At 48.8% G+C, this 20,689-nt stretch overlaps 1 protein-coding gene across 1 annotated transcript in view; it reads left to right on the forward strand.

Annotated features, from left to right (window-relative positions):
• Nucleotides 1-20,689, forward strand: part of LOC308459762 (SCO-spondin-like) — a 177,099-nt gene that overhangs the window by 41,595 nt on the left and 114,815 nt on the right. The window contains exons 23-31 of the mRNA XM_080975383.1: nucleotides 7,076-7,278; nucleotides 8,089-8,216; nucleotides 9,578-9,687; nucleotides 11,919-12,074; nucleotides 13,483-13,576; nucleotides 14,560-14,960; nucleotides 16,244-16,474; nucleotides 18,025-18,231; nucleotides 19,070-19,306. Of these exons, the coding sequence (XP_080831509.1) occupies nucleotides 7,076-7,278; nucleotides 8,089-8,216; nucleotides 9,578-9,687; nucleotides 11,919-12,074; nucleotides 13,483-13,576; nucleotides 14,560-14,960; nucleotides 16,244-16,474; nucleotides 18,025-18,231; nucleotides 19,070-19,306 (1,767 nt within the window). The remainder of the gene's footprint in view (nucleotides 1-7,075; nucleotides 7,279-8,088; nucleotides 8,217-9,577; nucleotides 9,688-11,918; nucleotides 12,075-13,482; nucleotides 13,577-14,559; nucleotides 14,961-16,243; nucleotides 16,475-18,024; nucleotides 18,232-19,069; nucleotides 19,307-20,689) is intronic.

Raw genomic sequence — 20,689 nt, forward strand, 5'->3', positions numbered from 1 at the left:
AGTGTTCCAGGCAGTAAGCTGACCCAAAGGTGACTGTCCTCTGATGCCACGCCACCACTGGATCATGTTGTGCTAGCCAGCTCATCCCTAATATTATTGGGGGTCCTGCTAGCGAGGCGACGTGAAAGGCGATGGTTTCCGAGTGCCTGGACACCCTCATTCTCATTGGTGGGGTTTGGTGTGTCACTTCCCCTCCTAGAAGCTCCCTGCCATCAATGGTGGTCACTTGCAAGGGAAAATCCAAAGGCAGTAAGTGGAGCTGGTGCTCTAATGCAAAGTCCTTGCTGAAGAAATTACATGAGCTGCCTGAATCCAGCATGCCTTTCACCTTGACTGGGTGCCCGTTCGGGAGTTCTAGCACCACTTCGATGGCTATTGCCGCCTTGGGGGGGTCTGGTTGGGGCACTTTTACTGGTGGCTGGCTTGGCTGTTGTGCCCCTTGATTGGCAGCCAAGCGTTCTCGTTTCCCTGTTCCTGTTCCTTTACCACCTCCTCCTCACCCCCTGCGGTTCCCACCATTCCTTGCCAAGCCTTTCTTTGAGGGCAGGCTCTGGCAAAATGGCCTGGCCGCTGGCAAAGGTAACACTTTTTGGAGGTTTTCCAATCCTTTCCCTCCTTCTTGCGCCCTTCGCTGGTGCTTGAAACTTCCCGCGCGCGCGCCCCATCTATTTCCATTGGCTCTGCTGGCGGGGAGGGCTGCCTTGGTATTTCAGGAATGCGGTAGTCATGGCAACGTTGCTCTCTCCCTTCCCGCCTCTCCTGGGCCCGCGCTTCCTGGCGCACGCCAATCGCAAGCACAGCCTTGGTCAGCTGATCCATCCCCTGTGGGCGGGGTGCGCGGGAAAGTTCATCCTTAACCGTTGGGGACAACCCCTCCTCGAATAACATCTGTATGGGTTCGGAGCCCAGTTCCCACCCGAGGCGATGAACTATCATGGCAAAGCGTGACCAGTAGTCCCTGACTGACTGGCTCCCCTGTTTACAGTTCATCAATTCCCGCTTAGTCACACTTTTTTGAACATCAGTGGAAAACATCGCGTCCATTGCTTGGAAGAATTTCCTCAGGTCCTGCATGGCGGAATTCTGCGTCGCCATAAGGGGTCTGACCCATTCTCTGGCCCCGTCCTGCAGGTGACCCACAACATATGCCACCCGCGCCGCGTCGTCTTCAAAATCGTTATGCTGCAATTCCAATGCGTACTCTATTTCCGTTCTAAACGCACTGTATTCTTGCGGCTTCCCCCCAAACTTGTGCACCAGTCCCGGTACCTTCCTTGCTATGGGGGTGGGTCTGACCTGTGCATCTTGAAACCGCCTTTCGTCCAGCCGTGCCGTCAGAATGGCCACATGCTGCTCCAAATCTCGGTTCCTCTCCTCCAGCGTTTGCCCTCCAGCTGCTCCCCCTTGGGTGCCTGCTTCTCCGGGCTTGCTCATGATGCTGCCTGCCTGCTGCTGCGCACGAGCAACTTTTCAGGGACTGATGGATTGCTGTAATGAGTATGAGTTACTCGTGCGTAAACTGGTGCCTCTCTAGGCTGATTTGCCTTGTTAAACCTTTCTGACTGCACAGCCCCTTCTGATCATGACTGTCTCAGTCACTAGCAGAATCCGTCAGTGGGCGTTTCTTGAATCTCTTCCAACATAAGAGTTGTTTGACACCCAATCTCCTCCGCCTCTCACTGCGCGGGAGCCTTCTGCGCAGGGTGGGCGTGGGTAGCGGGGGACCTGTCCCCTCCTCACTGAGGTCCAGTGAAGAGTCCTGGAGCCCTCTCTCCGATTTTCCCATCTGCTCACTTTTGTTCCTGGTGTTGCGCTTAAATGCTTCCCCCTCCACTGAGTCGCCTCTCCCCCTGCTGCTGGGTCCTTCTCCAGCATCATCCAGGAGCCTCCCCTTCGCCTCCCGCTCTGATGTCAGTTCCCTGACACTCTTGTTCCAAAATTTCCCAATATTTCGGCCATTTAGCCTCCATATTGAGCTTTTTCTGAGCCTTCGCTTCCATTGGTGACAGCCACCTTGGGGTTTTATTCTCAAGCAAATCCTTATATCTTATCCAAATATTAAACAGTGCTTTTCTGACAATATGGTTTTTAAACGCTTTATGTGCTTTGACCTTATCATACCACAAATATTCATGCCACCCAAAGACATTGTTAAAGCCTTCTAAATCCAACACATCAGTGTTCTCAAGAAGCATCCATTCTCTCAGCCAGCAAAAAGTGGCTGATTCATAGTAAAGTTTTAAGTCTGGCAGAGCAAATCCACCTCTTTCCTTAGCATCGGTTAATATCTTAAATTTTATTCGAGGTTTCTTGCCCTGCCAGACAAATCTAGAGATATCTCTCTGCCACTTCTTGAAACACTCCATTTTGTCCAATATTTGCAATGTTTGAAACAAAAACAACATCCTTAGCAATACATTCATCTTTATCACAGCAATTCGGCCTAACAATGATAACTTCAGATTTGACCATATTTCTAGATCCTTTTTCACTTCCATCCAACATTTTTCATAGTTATCCTTAAACAGATTCACATTCTTAGCAGTCATGTTGACCCCTAGGTATTTCACTTTCTTAACCAGTGTTAATCCTGTCTGCTTCTGAAACCTTTCTCTCTCCGTCACTGTTAAATTTTTCTCTAAAACTTTAGTTTTCATTTTATTCAACTTAAATCCCGCTACTTGTCCAAATTCTTGGATCAGTTCCAGTACTCTTTTGGTACTAGATTCTGGCTCCTGTAATGTCAATACCAAATCATCAGCAAATGCTTTCAGTTTATACTGTTTAGCTCCAACTTGTATACCTTTAACTGTTTGGTCCCTCCTAATCATGTTTAAAAGAACTTCCAGGACCGATATAAAAAGCAATGGAGAGATTGGGCAACCTTGTTGTGTTCCTTTCCCTATCTTAAATTCTTCCGTCACTACATTGTTCACAATTAATTTAGCCTTTTGTTCTGAATAAATTGCACCTATACCATTTTCGAAACCTTGACCAACCCCCATCCCCTGTAGATTTTTCTTCATAAAACTCCAAGAAATATTGTCAAAGGCTTTCTCCGCATCCACAAAAATCAAAACTGCTTTAGTATTAATATTCACTTGTAACTTTTCTAGAATGTTAATTATATTCCTCGTGTTGTCAGACAAGTGTCTACCCGGGAGAAAACCGGCTTGGTCTTTATGGATTTCTTCTACTAATACCTTTTTTAATCTTTTAGCCAAAATATCTGCAAAAATTTTGTAATCCACATTAAGCAAAGATATGGGGCGGTAGTTCTTAAGCTGTGTCTTCTCAGACTCTACTTTTGGTATAAGTGTGATGTAAGCTTCCTTCCACGACTCTGGCGCCTTTTTCCCTTCCAATATTCCATTACAAACTTCTTTTAGTGGCTGTATTATCCATTCTTTCAGGGATCTATAGTATCTTGAAGTTAGTCCATCCGGACCTGGAGATTTACCCAATTGCATATTCTGGATGGCCCCCTCTATCTCTTGCTCCGTTATTTTGTAGTTCAACATTAGCTTATTTTCTTGAGAGATTTTTTGTAATCCATTTGTTTTCAAAAAACAGTCAATATCCATTTGTTTCTGAGTTTCCTGTGTATATAGTTGTTTAAAATACCTCTGAAAACACTTTCTAATCTCCACTGGATTCTGTATATTTTTCCCTTCTACTTCCAAATTTGTAATAGTGTTAAGTTTTTGTCTTTTTTTCATTTGCCAAGCCAGCAGTTTTCCACATTTGTTTGCCGATTCAAATGTCTTTTGTCTCATCTGTTTAATTTTCCATTCTATTTCCTGGTTCATCATTTTCATATATTGTACTTGGTATAACTTTATCTCTTTCAAAATCTCCTGCGACTTTGGTTTCACTCTCAGTTTCTTCTCTCCTTCTTTTATTTTCTCCAGTATTTTATCTTTCTTCTCATTTTGGACTCTCTTTTGAATCGCATTCTGTTGTATCAAAAACCCTCTCATAACGGCTTTGCTTGCGTCCCAGATTACTCTTTTTTCTACAGTGGTGTTCATATTTATCTCAAAATAGTCTCTCAGAGTTTTTTGGGCCTTCTTAGTCACTTCTTAGTTCCTAAACAATGTGTCATTCATCCTCCATCTGAAGGAACCAGTTGGTGTTAGTTTCAGTTCCATCTTTACAGCATTATGGTCGGAGCAAGTTTTCGGGCATATTTCCACCTTTCTAGTTTTTGGAGCCAGTCCTCTAGTTACCCAATTTTGGTCAATTCTTGTCCATGTCATTTTGGCCTCAGAGAAGAAGGTTCCCTCTCTTCCCAAAGGGTTTTTAATTCTCCAAATGTCAACTAAGTCCATATTGTCAGTCATGTCAAAGAAAGTCTTTGGCAATCTGCCATCCTTAGTAACTACCTGTCTCTGTGCTTTATCCATATTTGTAGACACTACGCCATTCATATCCCCCATCAAGATCATATTGTAATCCATATAGTCCATCAGAGTCTCATGTAGCTTCTTAAAGAATTCCGATTTTCCCTCATTTGGTGCATAAATACCTAATATCAAAAACTTCTCTCCTTGCGATTGGATTTCAATTGCTACAAATCTTCCTTGGTCATCTTTAAAAAGAAATTTCAGTGATAGGCTCTCCTTTGCATAAAGTACTACTCCTCTTTTTTTTACTTTGTCTGATGAAATAAATTCTTGTCCCAATCTTTTATTTACCAGTAATTTCCTATGTAGCCTTATCACATGTGTTTCTTGTAAGCAAATCAAGTCCAATTGTTCCTTTTTTAATACATGAAAGACTCTTTGTCTCTTCTCAGGGGAATTCATCCCATTAATGTTCCAGCTTAATATTTGCAGTGCCATAATGTAATTAATTAAGTCACCTCCAACTGCGCCCAGTGCTTCTTGTTCTGACGGTGGTGCTGGTATCCCTTTCGCTGGGAAGTCCAATCCAAAATTTAACTTTGCTAAGTCCAGTATAGGTGATCTTTTGTCCAGTACTCCTTGCTCTAGTAGTCTGTCTGGTGATCTTCTGTCCAGTACTCCTGGTTCTTTTCCAAGTCCCTTCTGTAAATCCTCTTCGTGGGTACTCAAAAATTTGTCTTTATCTTCAACTGATCTTATTTTTATTTTTCTTCCTTTAAAACTGAAGGATAGGCCTTGAGGAAATTCCCACCTAAAGATGATACTGTTCCTTCTCAGCAGAGCAACCAAATCTCCGTAATTGGCCCTAAGGTCCAAAAGATATTTCGGGATATCTTTAAATATTTCCACTCTTGACTGCAATATTCCCAAGGGCTTCTGAAAGTGCCAGCCCAAAATTTTATCTCTCTCCTCTTTAGATCGGAGGGTAATCAAACAGTCTCTTACTCTATTCTTCTTCCCTCCTCTTCCAAGCCTAAAGGCACTCACGATTTTCACTCCTCCTTGTTCCAAGTCCAACTTCCAAAACTCTGCAAATTCCTGCGTAAGAAATTCTATAAAAGTGTTTTTCTCCAATTCAGGTTCACCTCTAATTCTCAAGTTCGTCTGCTTTTCCTTAAGCTCAACCATAGAAAGAATCAGCCTGTGATCCTCAACCTGTCTCTGAATATCTGGAACTCTCTTTGTTTCCAGTTGTGTTACTTTGGCTTCCACAACTTCCACTTTTCCCTTTGCTTCCTCTGCAATTTGACGGGTCGAGGCAGACTCCTGTATCAATTTCTGTATTGCTTCTATATTAGTATTCACCTTTTGTCCCAGATTATTTATACTTTCTGTATTGATGTCAATTTTGGCATTTGCGGCATCCACCTTTGCATTAGATGCATCAACTTTTATATTTGTCTCATCTACTTTCCTGCTGAGTTTTTCCAAAGATTCATTTATTTTACCCAGCACTGCAGCTGAAGCCTCTTCTGACGACATTCCTCTTTGTTTAGATTGAGTTGGCACAGCTGCAGATGGTACAGAAGGACCAGATGCTGACGCTCTTTGCTGCCAAGGCCTCCCAGATCGCGTTGTTGATAAATCTACTTTCTCTTTCCCATTTGCCATAACACTCAAAAAGTCCAAGGTCACTCCCACAGTCAGACAATTTTACCTTTCTAATGGAAAATTCCCCTGGCCCGGCTCTTACAACAGTTTCCACTACTACCTCTAGGGGGAAACAGTTGCAATCTGTACTTATAATTATCCAAAATAACTCCTTTTTAAACGTAGCTCAAAAAAGAAATTTAGTTTCAATTTTCCGTTGCTTTTTCTCCCCCTTAAAGAGTCAGAAGGGCAGTTAGAAACAATTGAGCAGAATTGTATCTCTCTTTTGACAGCTAGCAGTCAGAGCGCATTCCAATACGGCAGCCTTATTGTCTATTTGCAGCCCGTTCCCAGGGTCTGAGCAGTGAAGTTTTAGTTTCCTTCCCTCTCTCTCGCAGGTATGAAAAGTCCAAAGCTTCTCCCCCCTCTTCTCCTGCTTCCCGGGGGGAGTTTTCTAATTTAGAAATTGGGATTTTAATCCTTTCCAGTCGGCTCTCCAAGACTCTAGCTTGCAGCCTCTTTGCTTTGTTCTGACTACAAAAAGCAGAAGGCAGACTTCCTGTTTATGCCTCCCCGCTACAATTCCAAATTGCAAATTTCTTCCTTTAAAGAGTTCCAATATGGTTGTTCTTAAATAGTATATTTAAAATCCAATTGTTCTACTCACGGGTAGTGTCTTTTTAAGTTCAATTGTTCACAGGAAAAAGTCAGTGCTCTCCGGCAACAGCTCTGCGGCTTCACTCTGTGGAAAGAGCAGTCGATTCACAGCACCGCGCTGCTCACCCCACTTCGCTACGGATCCCGCGAACGGGTTTCCCCACGAGTAGGGGAGGCGCTGAAGGTGCCCGCCGAATCCCACGTTCACAGGCTTCACCCGCCTGTGATTTCTGAAGGGTCTCCGCCTTCGCCGTGGCGGCCAGACCCGATTTCCATGGAGCAAATTCCTCTTAGTCAGAGGAATTCAGCCATTAGCCGATGGCACCAACCGGAAGTCCTGAAGTTGAAAAATAAGTCAGCATGTATTCCTTTTATTTTGACTCCAAGAGGCTGAGAATGAGCTGCTCCCCGTCTCTGTACAGGCACCCGCATCTACATCAAAGTGGACCCCATGTACCAAGGCCGCATGTCAGGCCTGTGTGGGAACTTTGATGGGGACACTGAGAACGATTTCACCAGCCGGCAAGGCATTGTGGAGCCCACAGCAGATCTCTTTGGCAACTCCTGGCGCGTCAGCCTGCTCTGCCCTGAGGTCAACAGCGAGGATTTTGAGCACCCTTGCACGGTACGCCCAGATCGGTGCCCAGTTAAAATCCATCTCTGATCCACATTTACCTCTTTACGGGCCTGGTCCACGCTTTCAAGTTCTGTGTCCCTGCATCCTTTTTAACTCAAGAGCTTTCCCCACGAAAACCCGCTCTCTAGCGCTCCATCGGAACAAATGTCAACCTGCAGAAAACCTGAACTGAAGTTTGCTCCGATGGAGTGCTAAAGAGCGGCTTTTCACTGGGGGTGGGGTGGGGGTGGGACTCAGCACTCAGTCATGGAGCTTGAAAGGTAAATGCATGCAACTGCGTTCCTGTACAAGAAAGAGAAATGTCACCATAAGAGGACGAGCTGGGGGAGGTTGGCCAGGTTTAACCTGTGGCTGCTGCTTGCAGAAGGTGCAGATCTTTAGTGCGGCAGCATTTGGAATTCTGCATACAGTCCTGGTCACCTCGCTCATAAAGGGTATTCTAGAGTGGGGGAAAGACCAGAGAAGGACAGCCCAGATGAGCAAGGGGAAGGAGTGAATCCCCTATGAAGAATGGTTGCAGCCTTTGGGACTTTTTAGTTTAGAGGAAAGAGGAGCAAGAAGCTGCTCTGTCCTCCACAGTCGGAGGCAGCAATCCAACACCAGTTGTTAGAAACCGCAGGAGGAGAGAGTGGCTCTTGTGCTTGGATCCTGCTTCGGATTTCCCCAAAGAGGCATCTGGCTGTAGCCCCTGTGAGAACAGGGTGCTGGACCAGGTGGGCCATTGGCCTCATCCAGCAGGTGCTTCTGGTGAAGTCAGCGGCCCCTCTCACCTCTGTCTTTCTCCCTCCCACCACCAAGGTGAACTCACACCGTGTGACCTGGGCCCGGAAGCGCTGTGGGGTCCTCTTGCAGGACCTCTTCGCCCCCTGCCATGAGGAACTCCCCTGCCAGCAGTTCTACGAGTGGTGCATCTTCGACGCCTGTGGGTAGGAGGCTGCCGAGACATATAGCGGTTATACCTTGATATTAATCTATTGATATACAGTCATACCCCATGTTACGTTTGCTTCAGGTTGCGAGTTTTCAGGTTGCGTTTCGTGGCGACCTGGATGTAATGGAACGGGTTACTTCCGGGTTTCGCCGCTCGCGCATGCGCGACCCGCTCATGCACAGACGTGGGGTGCATTCTTTTCAGGCTGCAAACGGGCCTCCGGAACAGATCCCATTTGCAACCAGAGGTACCACTGTATTAAACATTAAAAATGTTTAATTGAGGGCTCCTCTGTTGTTGCTGTTTTTACTGATGTCCTTCTTTGTATCTTTGGGTTTAAATGTTTGGTTTTAAATATTTCTATAGGGTTGCCATATTTCTAAACATAAAATCCTTGACACCTGCAGTTGTTGAGCTGTTATTAGGAAGACCCCAAAATTGTTCAGCTCTTTTTTTAAATAAACCCAACTCAAAAATAGTGATTCTAAGCTTTTTGAGCGGTTTCTGCTGTGTTTTCCCATACATCTGGGTTTCCCCCGACATTTTGCTGGTTTTGCAACCCCCCCCCCCGATGCCGTTTTTACACCTGAAAACCAGGACATGTAAGGAACTTTCCTAACGCATGGCAAGCCTAATTGATAGTACATTTCCCCCCTCTATTCATTTATCTTACTATGTTTTATGTAAACCGCTTGGGGGGGGGTTTGCATATTAAGTGGTATATAAATATTATTGGTGGTAGTGGTGGTGGTGATCAGGGAGATTCACAACCAGATACGAGGCCATTGGGGTAGGGAATGAGTCTTCCCCTACAAGGGGCTTTAGAAATGATAACTTGGGGAGTTTTGAAAATGCATTTAGAACCTGGTGAGCTTGAGGGGGGGCTATTCTTAGGAGGCTGCTCCCGAGTAGGAGACCCTCTTGTGTCCCTCTACTGTCCCCCTGGGACGCGGGTGGCACTGTGGGTTAAACCACAGAGCCTAGGACTTGCTGATCAGAAGGTCGGCAGTTCGAATCCCCGTGACGGGGTGAGCTCCTGTTGCTTGCTTGGTCCCTGCTTCTGCCAACCTAGCAGTTCGAAAGCACAAAAGAGCAAGTAGATCAATAGGTACCGCTCTGGCGGGAAGGTAAACGGTGTTTCCGTGCGCTGCTCTGGTTCGCCAGAAGTGGCTTAGTCCTGCTGGCCACATGACCCGGAAGCTGTACGCCGGCTCCCTCGGCCAATAAAGCAAAATGAGCGCTGCAACTCCAGAGTCGGCCACGACTGGACCTAATGGTCAGGGGTCCCTTTACCTTTACCTTACTGTCCCCCTCCATGTGCCTACCTGCCCCTCCCTGACTTTCTTCTCCCCCCAGCTGTGATTCCGGAGGGGACTGCGAGTGTCTCTGCACCGCCATCGCCACCTACGCAGAGGAGTGCAGCCAGCGGGGGGTTCCTGTGCGCTGGAGAAGCCAGGATCTCTGCCGTAAGTCATACTGCTTTTGTTTGGGAGCCTGGAAGTGGGGAAAGCCCCTTGCACACCCACTTTGCTGCCCAGCTGTGACACAACAGCTGTGCACTGTTGCCAGTGGGCCTTACTGTCTGAATGCTGCTGCCTCTACCTTCCAACTTACCCTGCAGCCCAGAAGGGAAAAGACTTGGCATGAACCAAGGCAATTTTTAAAAAAATATTTCTTAGGCAATGCACCTGGCATTCTTTGGACCAGCTGGCAGCTGACAGAAGCGAGCCAGCAGTCAATCACACCTTGCAAGTTGGAGTGAACTCTTCATTAACAAAAAGCATGCATTGTACAGGAGTGTCAGGCCTAATGAGCACAGCTGCTGCTGCTTCTTTGGTGATCATTCGTAGCCGAGTAAGATTGTCTTCCATAAACACTGTTTTAACCGTGAGTCTGTAAGTGACTGTGGAGGCCAATTCTGGACCCACACGTCCTTCCACAGTGGGGACATTGGTTTCCGGGCAGGAGTTGATCACGGTGTGGATTTGCCAATTGTGCCTTCCTCTTAGCACGTTTCTCCCTTACGTCCTGAGTTCGAATGTCTTCAAAGCCCAGGACACCTTTGGTAAAGGCTGTTCTCCCACTCGCAGGCCAGTGTTTCCCAGTTGTCAGTGTTTATATTACATTTTTTAAGATTAGCCTTGAGAGAGTCTTTAAACCTCTTTTGTTGACCACCAGCATTACGCTTTCCATTTTTAAGTTCAGAATAGAGTAGTTGCTTTGGAAGACGATCATCAGGCATCAGCACAACATGACCACTCCAACGAAGTGGATGTTGAAGAATCTTTGCTTCAACACAGGTGATCTTTGCTTCTTCCAGTACACTGGTATTAGTTCTGGCAGGTCTTACCGTCATGAAGCAGCTGCAGAGACTGAAGGTCCCCGCCTCCCCCAATTGTCTAAGTCCCCTCCTCTCCAGGATTTCCCCCAAGCCACTGGAGACTGCACCTGCATGAAGCCAACCTCTCCCCAGCCCTTTTCAGCCCTCTTCTGGTTCTGGGAGACAAGTGGGGAGGAAAGCTTGTTGCAGCAGAAGGAGGTGACACCCTGTGCTTCTTCCCCAGCCAGACCCATCTCTGCCTCTTGGCCTCCCTCCTCTCCTGCCTCAGCCTCCAATTCTGGACTTCTCTCTGCCACAGACTCTCCCCGCTCACTAAGCCCTGAAGCCTCTTCAGCTTCCAACACCTCCTCCTCCCAGTCTACACTCTCTGACCGCTCATTGTCGTCCCACCACCCCTCCGTGGGCTCTGATCCTTCTTCCCCTGGGGGGAGGGGTTCCCCAGCTGGTTCCTCCCCCCATTCCTCTGCATCCAACCTGTCCCTAATAGTGGTGCACAAATTGCTGGGGAGAGCAGGGCTAGCCTTGTCTTACAGTTTGCTCCTTTCCCTGGAGGACCTCGTGGAACCAGACCCTCCCCAGGGAGGCTCGCCTGGCGCCTTCATTGCATTCCTCTTCACTGAGGCCTTTGGCTACGAGAAGCCAAGTTACAGGGAACCAGGCAGAGGGCCTTCTAGGTGGTGGCACCCGCCCTGTGGAACGCCCTCCCACCAGATGTCAAAGAGAAAAATAACTACCAAACTTTTAGAAGACATCTGAAGGCAGCCCTGTTTAGGGAAGCTTTTAATGTTTAATAGGTTATTGTATTTTAGTGTTCTGTTGGAAGCCACCCAGAGTGGCTGGGGAAACCCAGCCAGATGGTGAGGGTATAAATAATAAAAAAATTATTATTATTATTGTTGTTGTTGTTGTTGTTGTTGTTGTTGTTATTCTTTGGCCTTTTAAATGTGTCAGGGTGTTTGTGGGTCATTGTTTTGTTGCTGTTGTTACATTATGTACTTGATGTGTTTTTATACTGTAACCCTCCCTGTGATATTTGGATGAAGGGCAGTATATTAATTTAATACTGTACATATTAATAATAAGAATTCTGAGACCAATGCACCCTGGATTCCCCAGACAGTTCCCTTGGTATGGCCAAACTTGGCCCTCCAGATGTTGTGGGACTACAACTCCCACCATCCCTGACCACTGATCCTGTTAGCTAGGGATGATGGGAGTTGTCGTCCCAAAACAGCTGGAGGGCCAAGTTTGGCCATGCCTGCCTCTCAAAACAGCACTTGATGCTTGGTGATTTATTTGTTTTTTGTAATAAGTAAGTAAGCGAGCAAGCAAGCATTTCCCTCTCTCCCTGCTCAGCCATGCAGTGTGACTACGGGCTGGAGTACGACGCCTGCGGCCCAGCCTGCCCCCCCACCTGCAAGAACTTCGGCCTGGAGGGGGCCGAGCACTGCAGCAGCGAGGCCCTTTCCTGCGTGGAGGGATGCTTCTGCCCGGAGGGCAAAGTGCTGCATGGTAAGATGGGGGGGGGGCAGAGGACCGCCTATTATGGATGCTTTTGCTGCGACTCCTGCATTGAAGGGGGTTGGACTAGATGGCCTTTGTGGTGTCCCTTCCGACTTGACAATTCTATTATTCTAAGAGGCGTTGGGTCCCTGTGCTGAAGAAGGTTGCAAAGGGTCAGCTGGTGTGCAGGAAGAGCAGCACTAGACTGCTGCTTCCGTCCTCCCTTTTTTAAATATTTATTTATTTATTTTAAGTTTTTACAAATATCGTTTACATACATTATAGTCAGTTTTATACGTATCTAGGTTTCCCTGAATCTGTGGACTTCCCTCCACCCTCCTGTGGTTTCCATAGTACTTCATTTTATACTGCATCCTATAATATTGTCCAAATTGTATTCAAATTTCCATTTATAACTACAGAATTATTACAAGTGTTATGTTATGTGGGAGCCAGGAAGTCATGGCAAAGGCTTGTAGCGCCCCCTGGTGCCTCGCTGACCTCGGTGACCTGCATGTCCATGCCTTGCAGTGTATTAAGTGCATAACCTTATATGGAGTTATGTTCCCCCTCTGGGCAGTAATTACCTTATATGGCGATGGGTGGGTAAAAGCCATGACCGGATGTAGGTAACGTGAGACATTGGCAAACGGCCATGCGACAGGGGAGAACAAGGATAATAAAAGATACCTGGGAGGAGAGAAGTTCGAAAGGAGCTGCTCATACCATCCTGAAAATATTGCTGGCTCTCTGTGTCTTTATTTTATGCTGAGCACCATTTGAGACGGCTGGCTTCCGTCAATGTTAATCCTGTTAATGTTTTTAACTGTGTTCTTTAAGATAATCTATAATTTTTTCCCCCATTCCTAATTAAATTTATTATCTTATTGGCTTCTGATTCTCCCTGTCAATTTTGCCATTTCGGCCTAGTCCATCATCTTGATTATCCATTCTTCTCCGGTTGGAACTTTATCATCCTTCCATCTCTGGGCGGCTACTACTGTCCTCCCTGGTCATCAGCCATGATGAGAGGTCCCTGGATAGAAGGATGAAAATCCTAGAATGGTAGAGTTGGAAGGGACCACGAGGGTCATCTAGTCCAACCCCTGCAATGCAGGAGTCTTTTGCCCAATGTGGGGCTCTAACCCACGACCCTGAGGCTACAAGTCTCGTGCTCTACCCACTAGGCTATCCAGCTGGGTACAAACTGAAATGCCTCTTCACCATTCCTGCAGCAACCCGTCAGTGCTCCCGCAAGTGTTGAGATCCGCCCAAAGAGCTCTGCTCAGGGAAGAGATCCTGCTTGCAGGACTCAAACCTGGGGCCGGCCGTGGTGAGAAGAGGCTGCCGGACTCAATGGGCTTTTGGCCCGATTCAACAGGGTTCTTCTGATATTCTGCTGTTCCTTCCCTGCCAGGCGGCCACTGCATCGACCCCTCCGAGTGCCCTTGCTACTGGGAGGGCACTCTGTTCCCACTGGGAGCCCTGGTGATGCAGGAATGCAGGAACTGGTAAGTCCGTAAAGGCTGGCTGGACCAGGGCAGATGGGAAGAATTGTCTACCTACCCATGAATGCACCTGAGATTGCTCAGACCTGCAACACTTTTACAGGGGGGTGTAAAAAGCAGGACGAGGGTGGCGCTGTGGTCTAAACCACCGAGCCTCTTGGGCTTTCCGATCAGAAGGTCGGCGGTTCGAAGCCCCGCAACGGAGTGAGCTCCTGTTGCTCTGTCCCAGCTCCTGCCAACCTAGCAGTTCGAAAGCACACCAGTGCAAGTAGATAAATAGGCACCGCTCCAGCGAGAAGGTAAACGGTGTTTCCATGTGCTCTGGTTTCCACCATGGTGTCCCGTTGCACCAGAAGCACTTTAGTCCTGCTGGCCACATGACCCGGAAAGCTGTCTGTGGACAAACACCGGCTCCCTCGGCCTGAAAGCGAGATGAGCGCCGCAACCCCATGGCCACCTTTGACTGGACTTAACCATCCGGGGTCCTTTACCTTTTTTACCTTTACAAGTGCAACACGATGTTCATTCTGCACTGTACCCCGGGGGTTGTAAACTGCTCTGATATACAGTGGAACCTCGGGTTATATTACCCTCGGGTAACATAAACTTCGGGTTGCGAAAGCAGCAAACCTGGAAGTGTTTCACTGCTTGCGCATGCTCAGAAGTGGTCCTCTGGTTGCAAAAACTTCGGGATACAGCCAGACCTCCAGAATGGAACCTGTTCACAACTGGAGGTACCACTGTATATATTTTATTTAGATCTGTGTAAATATATTTTGTAAAGGAAGCCCCGCAAAGAGCACATTAAGGCAGCCCAGTCCTGCACTAAGCAGTGCGTGAACTACTGTGGCCAACTTTTCCCTTTCCAGGAATGGCTGTAGCTGTCGTGCCATGACCTCTCCTTGTGGCACTGCACTGAGCCTCAGACGGCCCCAGTGCCCACCTCACACCCATCCCGCTCTTTCTGACACTTCTCCCTTCTGCAGCTCCTGTGAGGCCGGCTTGTGGCAGTGCGTCACCCCCCTAGAACCTTGCACCACATCGCCCCGCTGCGCCGAGACAGAGTTCGCCTGCCACACAGGCGGGCGCTGCGTGCCCAGCGCCTGGGCATGCGACAACGAGGACGACTGTGGGGACGGCTCAGACGAGTTCTGCACCTTGAGCTGCGCCCCTCACCAGTACCAGTGCGCCAGCGGGCAGTGTGTGCCCTGGGGATATCGCTGCGACGGAACTGCAGACTGCCTGGATGGCTCGGACGAGAGGGACTGCCCGCTGCCTGCCTGTGCCCTGCAGGAGTTCCGCTGTGCCAACGGGCGTTGCATCCCCCGTGAGCATCTCTGTGACGGGGAACTGGACTGCGGCTTTGCGGATCATTCAGACGAGGCCGGTGAGCGCAGAGCAAAGGGAGGCACTCAGAGCAGCTGAAATGGGGGGGGGCGGAGGGAGAGATTACCAGCTGACCTGGGGGGCAAGTGGAATTCTCTCTGGAGTAAGGTGTGCATAAAAATGGGTATGCAGGTGTCTCTCCACTTAGACGTCTTCGACTCTTGTGCATGTGCGGCGCTGGGAAATAATTAAGTAAATTGATTTAAACTGCAGAAAGGGCAAAAATGGCCCCAAAAGAGCAGGAAAGCTGCAAAAATGGCACAAAAAGGGAAAAGCTAGCAACCTCATGAACTTTTGCACTGACCTTTGAGGCCAGTGGAGAGTTGGAGTTTGAGAAAGGAGGTTTGGAGGGAGCGATTGTGGTGGTGTTTGGCAGATTTTGTGGGTGGTTGGCGGAGTTTGGCAGCCCACAGAGGTCCTGGTGTGTCCCCTCTCAACCAGATAGTGGGTGGTTCCCCAGATGAGATGTCTGGGAGGTCACCTGCTCTGAACGGGGTTGCACTCCTTCTTAAGGAGCTGGTACATAACTCAGGGATATTGCTGGATCCTTTGCTGTCGCTCGAGGATCGGGTGGCCTCAGTGGCCCGGAGCACCTTCCATCAGCTGCACCCCGTCTGGACAAGGGCAGTCTAACTTCCATTGTTGATGCTCTGTTGACCTCTAGGATAGATTACTGCACCGTGTGATGCGTGGGGCTGCCTCTGAAGACTGTTTAGAAACTTCAGCTAGTGCAGAATTGGGCAACCAAGTTGCTCACTGAAGCAAGACAGTTTGAGCATATTACACTGATCCTGGCCTGCCAATGAGCTTCTGGGCCCAATTCAAAGTGTTGGTTTTGACCTATAAAGCCTTAAATGGCTCAGGACTGCAATGCCTCAAGGACTGCCTCTCCCCATATAAACCATCCCAAAATCTGCGTTCATCATCAGAGGCCCTTCTCCTTGTGCCTCTACCATGAAGTCTGCAGAGTGGCAACTTGAGAACGGGGCCTTTTCTGCAGTGGCTCCCCATCTATGGAACACTCTCCCCAGGGTGGCGTTATATACCTTTAGGCTCCAGGCAAATATGTTCCTCTTTAACCAGGCCTTCAGCCATAATACAATCCATGGCCTTTTAAAAGTGTGTTGGAGTGGGACTGCTATTACGATTTTTACCTGTGATTTTTTAATTTGTCTTTTCTTATTATGCTGTGTAAATTATGCTTTTAATGTTGTACCTCTTCAGATAAAGGGCGGCATGTAAATTGCAGAATTAATAATAAACAATAAAACAACCCCTTCTCAGGCTGTGGGCCCCCCTGTGGGCCGAGCGAGTTCCGCTGCGCAATGGGGCGCTGCTTGCCGTACCTCCACCGCTGCGACCGGCACGACGACTGCGGAGACTTCAGCGACGAGAGCGGCTGCGTGTGTCCGGCTGGGGAGTTCCAGTGCCCCGACGGCCAGTGCCTGCCCCAAGCTCTGCTTTGTGACGGGAAGCAGGACTGTCCCGCCGGAGTGGATGAAGCTTTCTGCCCAGGTGAGAGCGGTCATCCCCCGTAGGTCGATGGCGGGGCAGCTGCTTCGCATGCAGAAGGTCCCAGCTCCCATCCACACACACCCAGTGTCCCCTCCAGTTACAGCTGGGACAGACCCCTGGACCCCCAAACCCTGGAGAGGCACTGCCAGTCTGTGCAGGGAATGCTGCGCTAGGCGGACTCCGAAGGTTTTGATGTTCTGCACTGAAGGTTTACAAGGTCCTGTCAAGCGTCTTTGGTAGTCTTGGGGGGCTTTCCAGCAGCGCTGAGCTGCAATCCAGGCTTATCAAGACGGCCAATGCGATTCAGATGTTTCTTGCAGGCTTATGGTTTGCCTTTCCTTCCCTCCAGATCTTCTCCCACCATATCCGGCCTGAGTATTTTCAGTTTCCTGATCTGAACTAAAATAAAAAAATTCCTTCCAGTAGCACCTTTGAGACGAACTAAGTTTGTTATTGGTATGAGCTTTCGTGTGCATGCGCACTGTGTATCTGAAGAAGTGTTCATGCAGTCAGCAGCATTGCAGCCTTCGACTATGGAGGCTGAGCAGAGCCATCGCGGTCCCACTTAGTGGGATGGGGGAGCTGAAAATAGCGCCAATATATTTCACATCTGGCAACCAATATGCCCCTTGGGTTTCAGGTAGTCTTCTTTGGCGATCCCTCGTAGCCGAGTAAGATTGTCTTCCAAAAACACGGTTTTAACAATGAGTCCGTAAGGGACTGTGGAGGCCAATTCTGGATCCACACGTCCTTCCACAGTGGGGACATTGGTTCCAGGTGGGAGTTGATCACGGTGTGGATTTGCCAAGCGTGCCTTCCTCTTAGCACGTTTCTCCCTTGCGTCCTGAGTTCGAGCATCTTCAAAGCCCATGACACCTTTGGCAAAGGCTGTTCTCCAACTGGAGCACTCGCAGGCCAATATTTCCCAATGTCAGTGTTTATACTACATTTTTTTAGATTGGCCTTGAGAGAGTCTTTAAACCTCTTTTGTTGACCGCCAGCATTACGCTTTCCATTTTGAAGTTCGGAGTAGAGGAGTTCCTTTGGAAGGCGATCATCAGGCTTCCGCACAACTGTGTTAGTTTTATGATGTTAGCTGCCCTGAGCCCAGCTCCGGCCGGTGAGGGCGAGGTACAAATAAAAAATTATTATTATTATTATTATTATTATTATGACCAGTCCAACAAAGTTGATGTTGAAGAATCATCGCTTCAACACAGGTGATCTTTGCTTCTTCCAGTACACTGGCATTAGTTCGCCTGTCTTCTCAAGTGATGTGTAAGAATTTTTGGAGACGCCGTTGATGGAATCTTTTGAGGAGATGGAGGTGGCGTTTATAAGAGAAGATGGAGGTGACGTTTCAGATAGTACATGGGTAGACAAGTCTAAAAAGCCCAGAACACAAATTTCCACCAGAAGCAATGTATTTAGCATTAACTCTGGAAGGGTAGACTTGATTCTGACCAAACTAAGCCTCCTGAGAAATGAAGGAAGGCACTAGAATGAGCGAATGGTGGGCTGGTCTTCACCGTACCCTCCTCCCCCCGCAGGCCGTGTGACGTGTGCTCCTGGGCAGCTACCTTGTCCGGATGGCGCTTGCGTGAGCCGCTCCCAGGTGTGCGACGGCATGCGTGACTGTGCCGAAGGCGCCGATGAGAAGCCACCACACTGCCCGGCGCCCCCGACCACACCTCCGGCAGCCACTGTGCCCCCCAGTCTTCCTGCGACTCACCCGTCCCCCGGGAACAGGACTCTGGGTAAGCAGGCTCCATGAAACCCAGAAAACCCAGAGCTCCTTCCCGGTGCTGAGTAGCGCTGCCTAGTGGGAAGGCCAAGGCTGCCCTCACACAGCTGTCGTCAGCCCCCATGTTTTGATCTAGAGTTCCCAAGAGCTCTTACCAGTTAGGGAGAGGCATGTCCACCAGTCCTACGTCTCTCAGCTACCCATTGAGGTCGTTGCCGAAACAGAGAGGCCTTGACCTCAGCTTGTGTGCCCAGGCTGGCATGAGCAGGCAAAGACAAAGCCTTTGTGCAAGCTGCGTCTGCTCTTCCCTCTTCACTCCTCTTCTGGTCCTGGGAGACAGTGGGGCAGGAAGAGGAGACACAGGGAAGCCCTGGGCTCTACAGCACCCTGACCTCTCTCTCCCTCTTCCTGCACCTCTGCTTCACCTTCCAATCCTGCTCTCACTCTCCTGACTCTGATTCTCGTCTCCTGACTGTTACAGGCTCCCCCAGATCACTGATCCCTTTTTCTAAGCCAGCCTCCAATCTCCAGTGTCCAGCCAGTCCTTGACAGGATCCCTGGGGAGAATTTTTCTCCCAAGCAGGGGTGAAATGGCAATGCGTCATCTCCCTGCACTGAAGTCTCTACTATTTGGGTTGCTTGGTGGCCCTTGCAATAACAGCAGATCTTGCGAGATCTCGTGAGATTTCAGAGGTGAAGGTGGCGGGGAGGGCAGGGCACCCATGGGACACCTGCCCTTGGGCTTCTGCTGCCTGAGGTGGCTGCCTCAGTCTGGAGCCTTGCTCTGGACTTCTTGACCTCTTTCCTTCTCTCTCCCCTTCTCCCTCTCTCTCGTTCTGCCCTCTCCGCAGCGCCACCCTGCGGCCGCTACGAGTTCCACTGCCACAGCGGGGAGTGCCAGCCGCGCGGCTGGGTGTGCGACAACGAAGCCGACTGCCTGGACGCCAGCGACGAGCTCCAGTGCAACCGCACCTGCGGTCTGGACCAGTTCCCCTGTGCCCATGGAGCAGAGTGCATCCACTACAGCCGGCTGTGCGACGGCACCCCCCACTGCCAGGACCACTCAGACGAAAGCGTCGACACCTGCGGTGAGCAGATCCTGACCCCACGACCGGGGCTCTCCGCAGACGGCGAGAAGGGCTGGGTGGACAATTCCTGCGTGGCCGGGGTCAGACTAGAGAACCTTCAGGGGACCATTCCAACACTACAAGTCTATGATTCCAACTTGCCCTGCCTCTAGGGCACACACCAGAGCTAATTTGGAGCTGGGCACCAAAAGGCTAAGGCTGGTTTCGCTGGATCATAGAAACATAGAATGGTAGAGTGGGAAGGGACCCCGGGAGTAATCTAGTCCAGCCCCCTGCAATGCAGGAATCTTTCATCCAATGTGGGGCTTGAACCCACAGCCCTGAGATTAAAAGTCTCCTGCTCTGATCAAGTCCATCTGCTTTGTTGAACTGATCAAACTAAGTAGCTATAATTGGGTTTTGAATAAATGTGCAATTAATTGTTCTTTTGAATTTTACGATGTTGTTACCTTCCTTAGTGGGTAGTGCAAACTGTTGTTTTAAATAAGGCTTTTTATAGGATAGGGAGGGGGGCACTGGGGATGAGTTTTAGGCCCCCCCTCCAAAAAAGCCACTGAGCTTAAACTGAAGTCTAGACTGTGGGAATGAGGCCCCGTCAACTGGCGATGGGGAAGAAATTCCTTCCAGTTCACATGGAGAGGCAACCCTTTCAAATTCACCCTTTCTGGAACAATTTGCGAAGCGAAACACAGCCCTCCTCTGAAAACCTCCCAAATTTTGGAATGCGGTGCGCCTATCAATGCGCAGGTTAGTACAAATAGCCTTCAAATATTATTCCCAGGCATAATGAAATAATGTTTGTCACTGCAAGTGTTTTTTAGGATGGTTTAGCTGAAATTGTTTTCAGAATGTTTTAAAGGTTGACATTGTGGATCCACTTGCCTCTCTGGGCTCCTCCAGGAGGGAAGATGGGCTACGAATTCAACAAAATTTCAATTAACAGAATTGTGGGGGGGAATTGATGTGTGAAAATGTGCACGTTAGGGGAAATGGCATGCGAGCATGTGTATGTCAGGAGTTCGCTGGCGACTTTTCCTGTGGGTTTTTTTTCTTAAAAAGAACTGATGTGAGGACTGGACATGTAACATCTAATTCCTTAAAAATCAGCACTAGCTCACCACAGGGATGTGTGCTAAGTCCCTACCTGAATTCATTGTTTACATATAATTGTGTATCATCTGATCTGTCTACTGCAATTATTAAGTTTGCAGATGACACCACCATAATGGGTTTAGTAACAGGTGGTGATGAATCAGCGTCTAGAGGGGAGGTCCAAAAAATATCTCCATGGTGCCTAGGGAACAACTTGCACCTTAATACCAGCAAGACAAAGGAGATGGTGTTGGACTTTCGGAGGAAGAGAGGACAATTTGCCCCACTGTG

Source organism: Podarcis pityusensis (assembly GCF_964106645.2).
Source record: "Podarcis pityusensis genome assembly, chromosome: 12".
NCBI lineage: Eukaryota > Metazoa > Chordata > Lepidosauria > Squamata > Lacertidae > Podarcis > Podarcis pityusensis.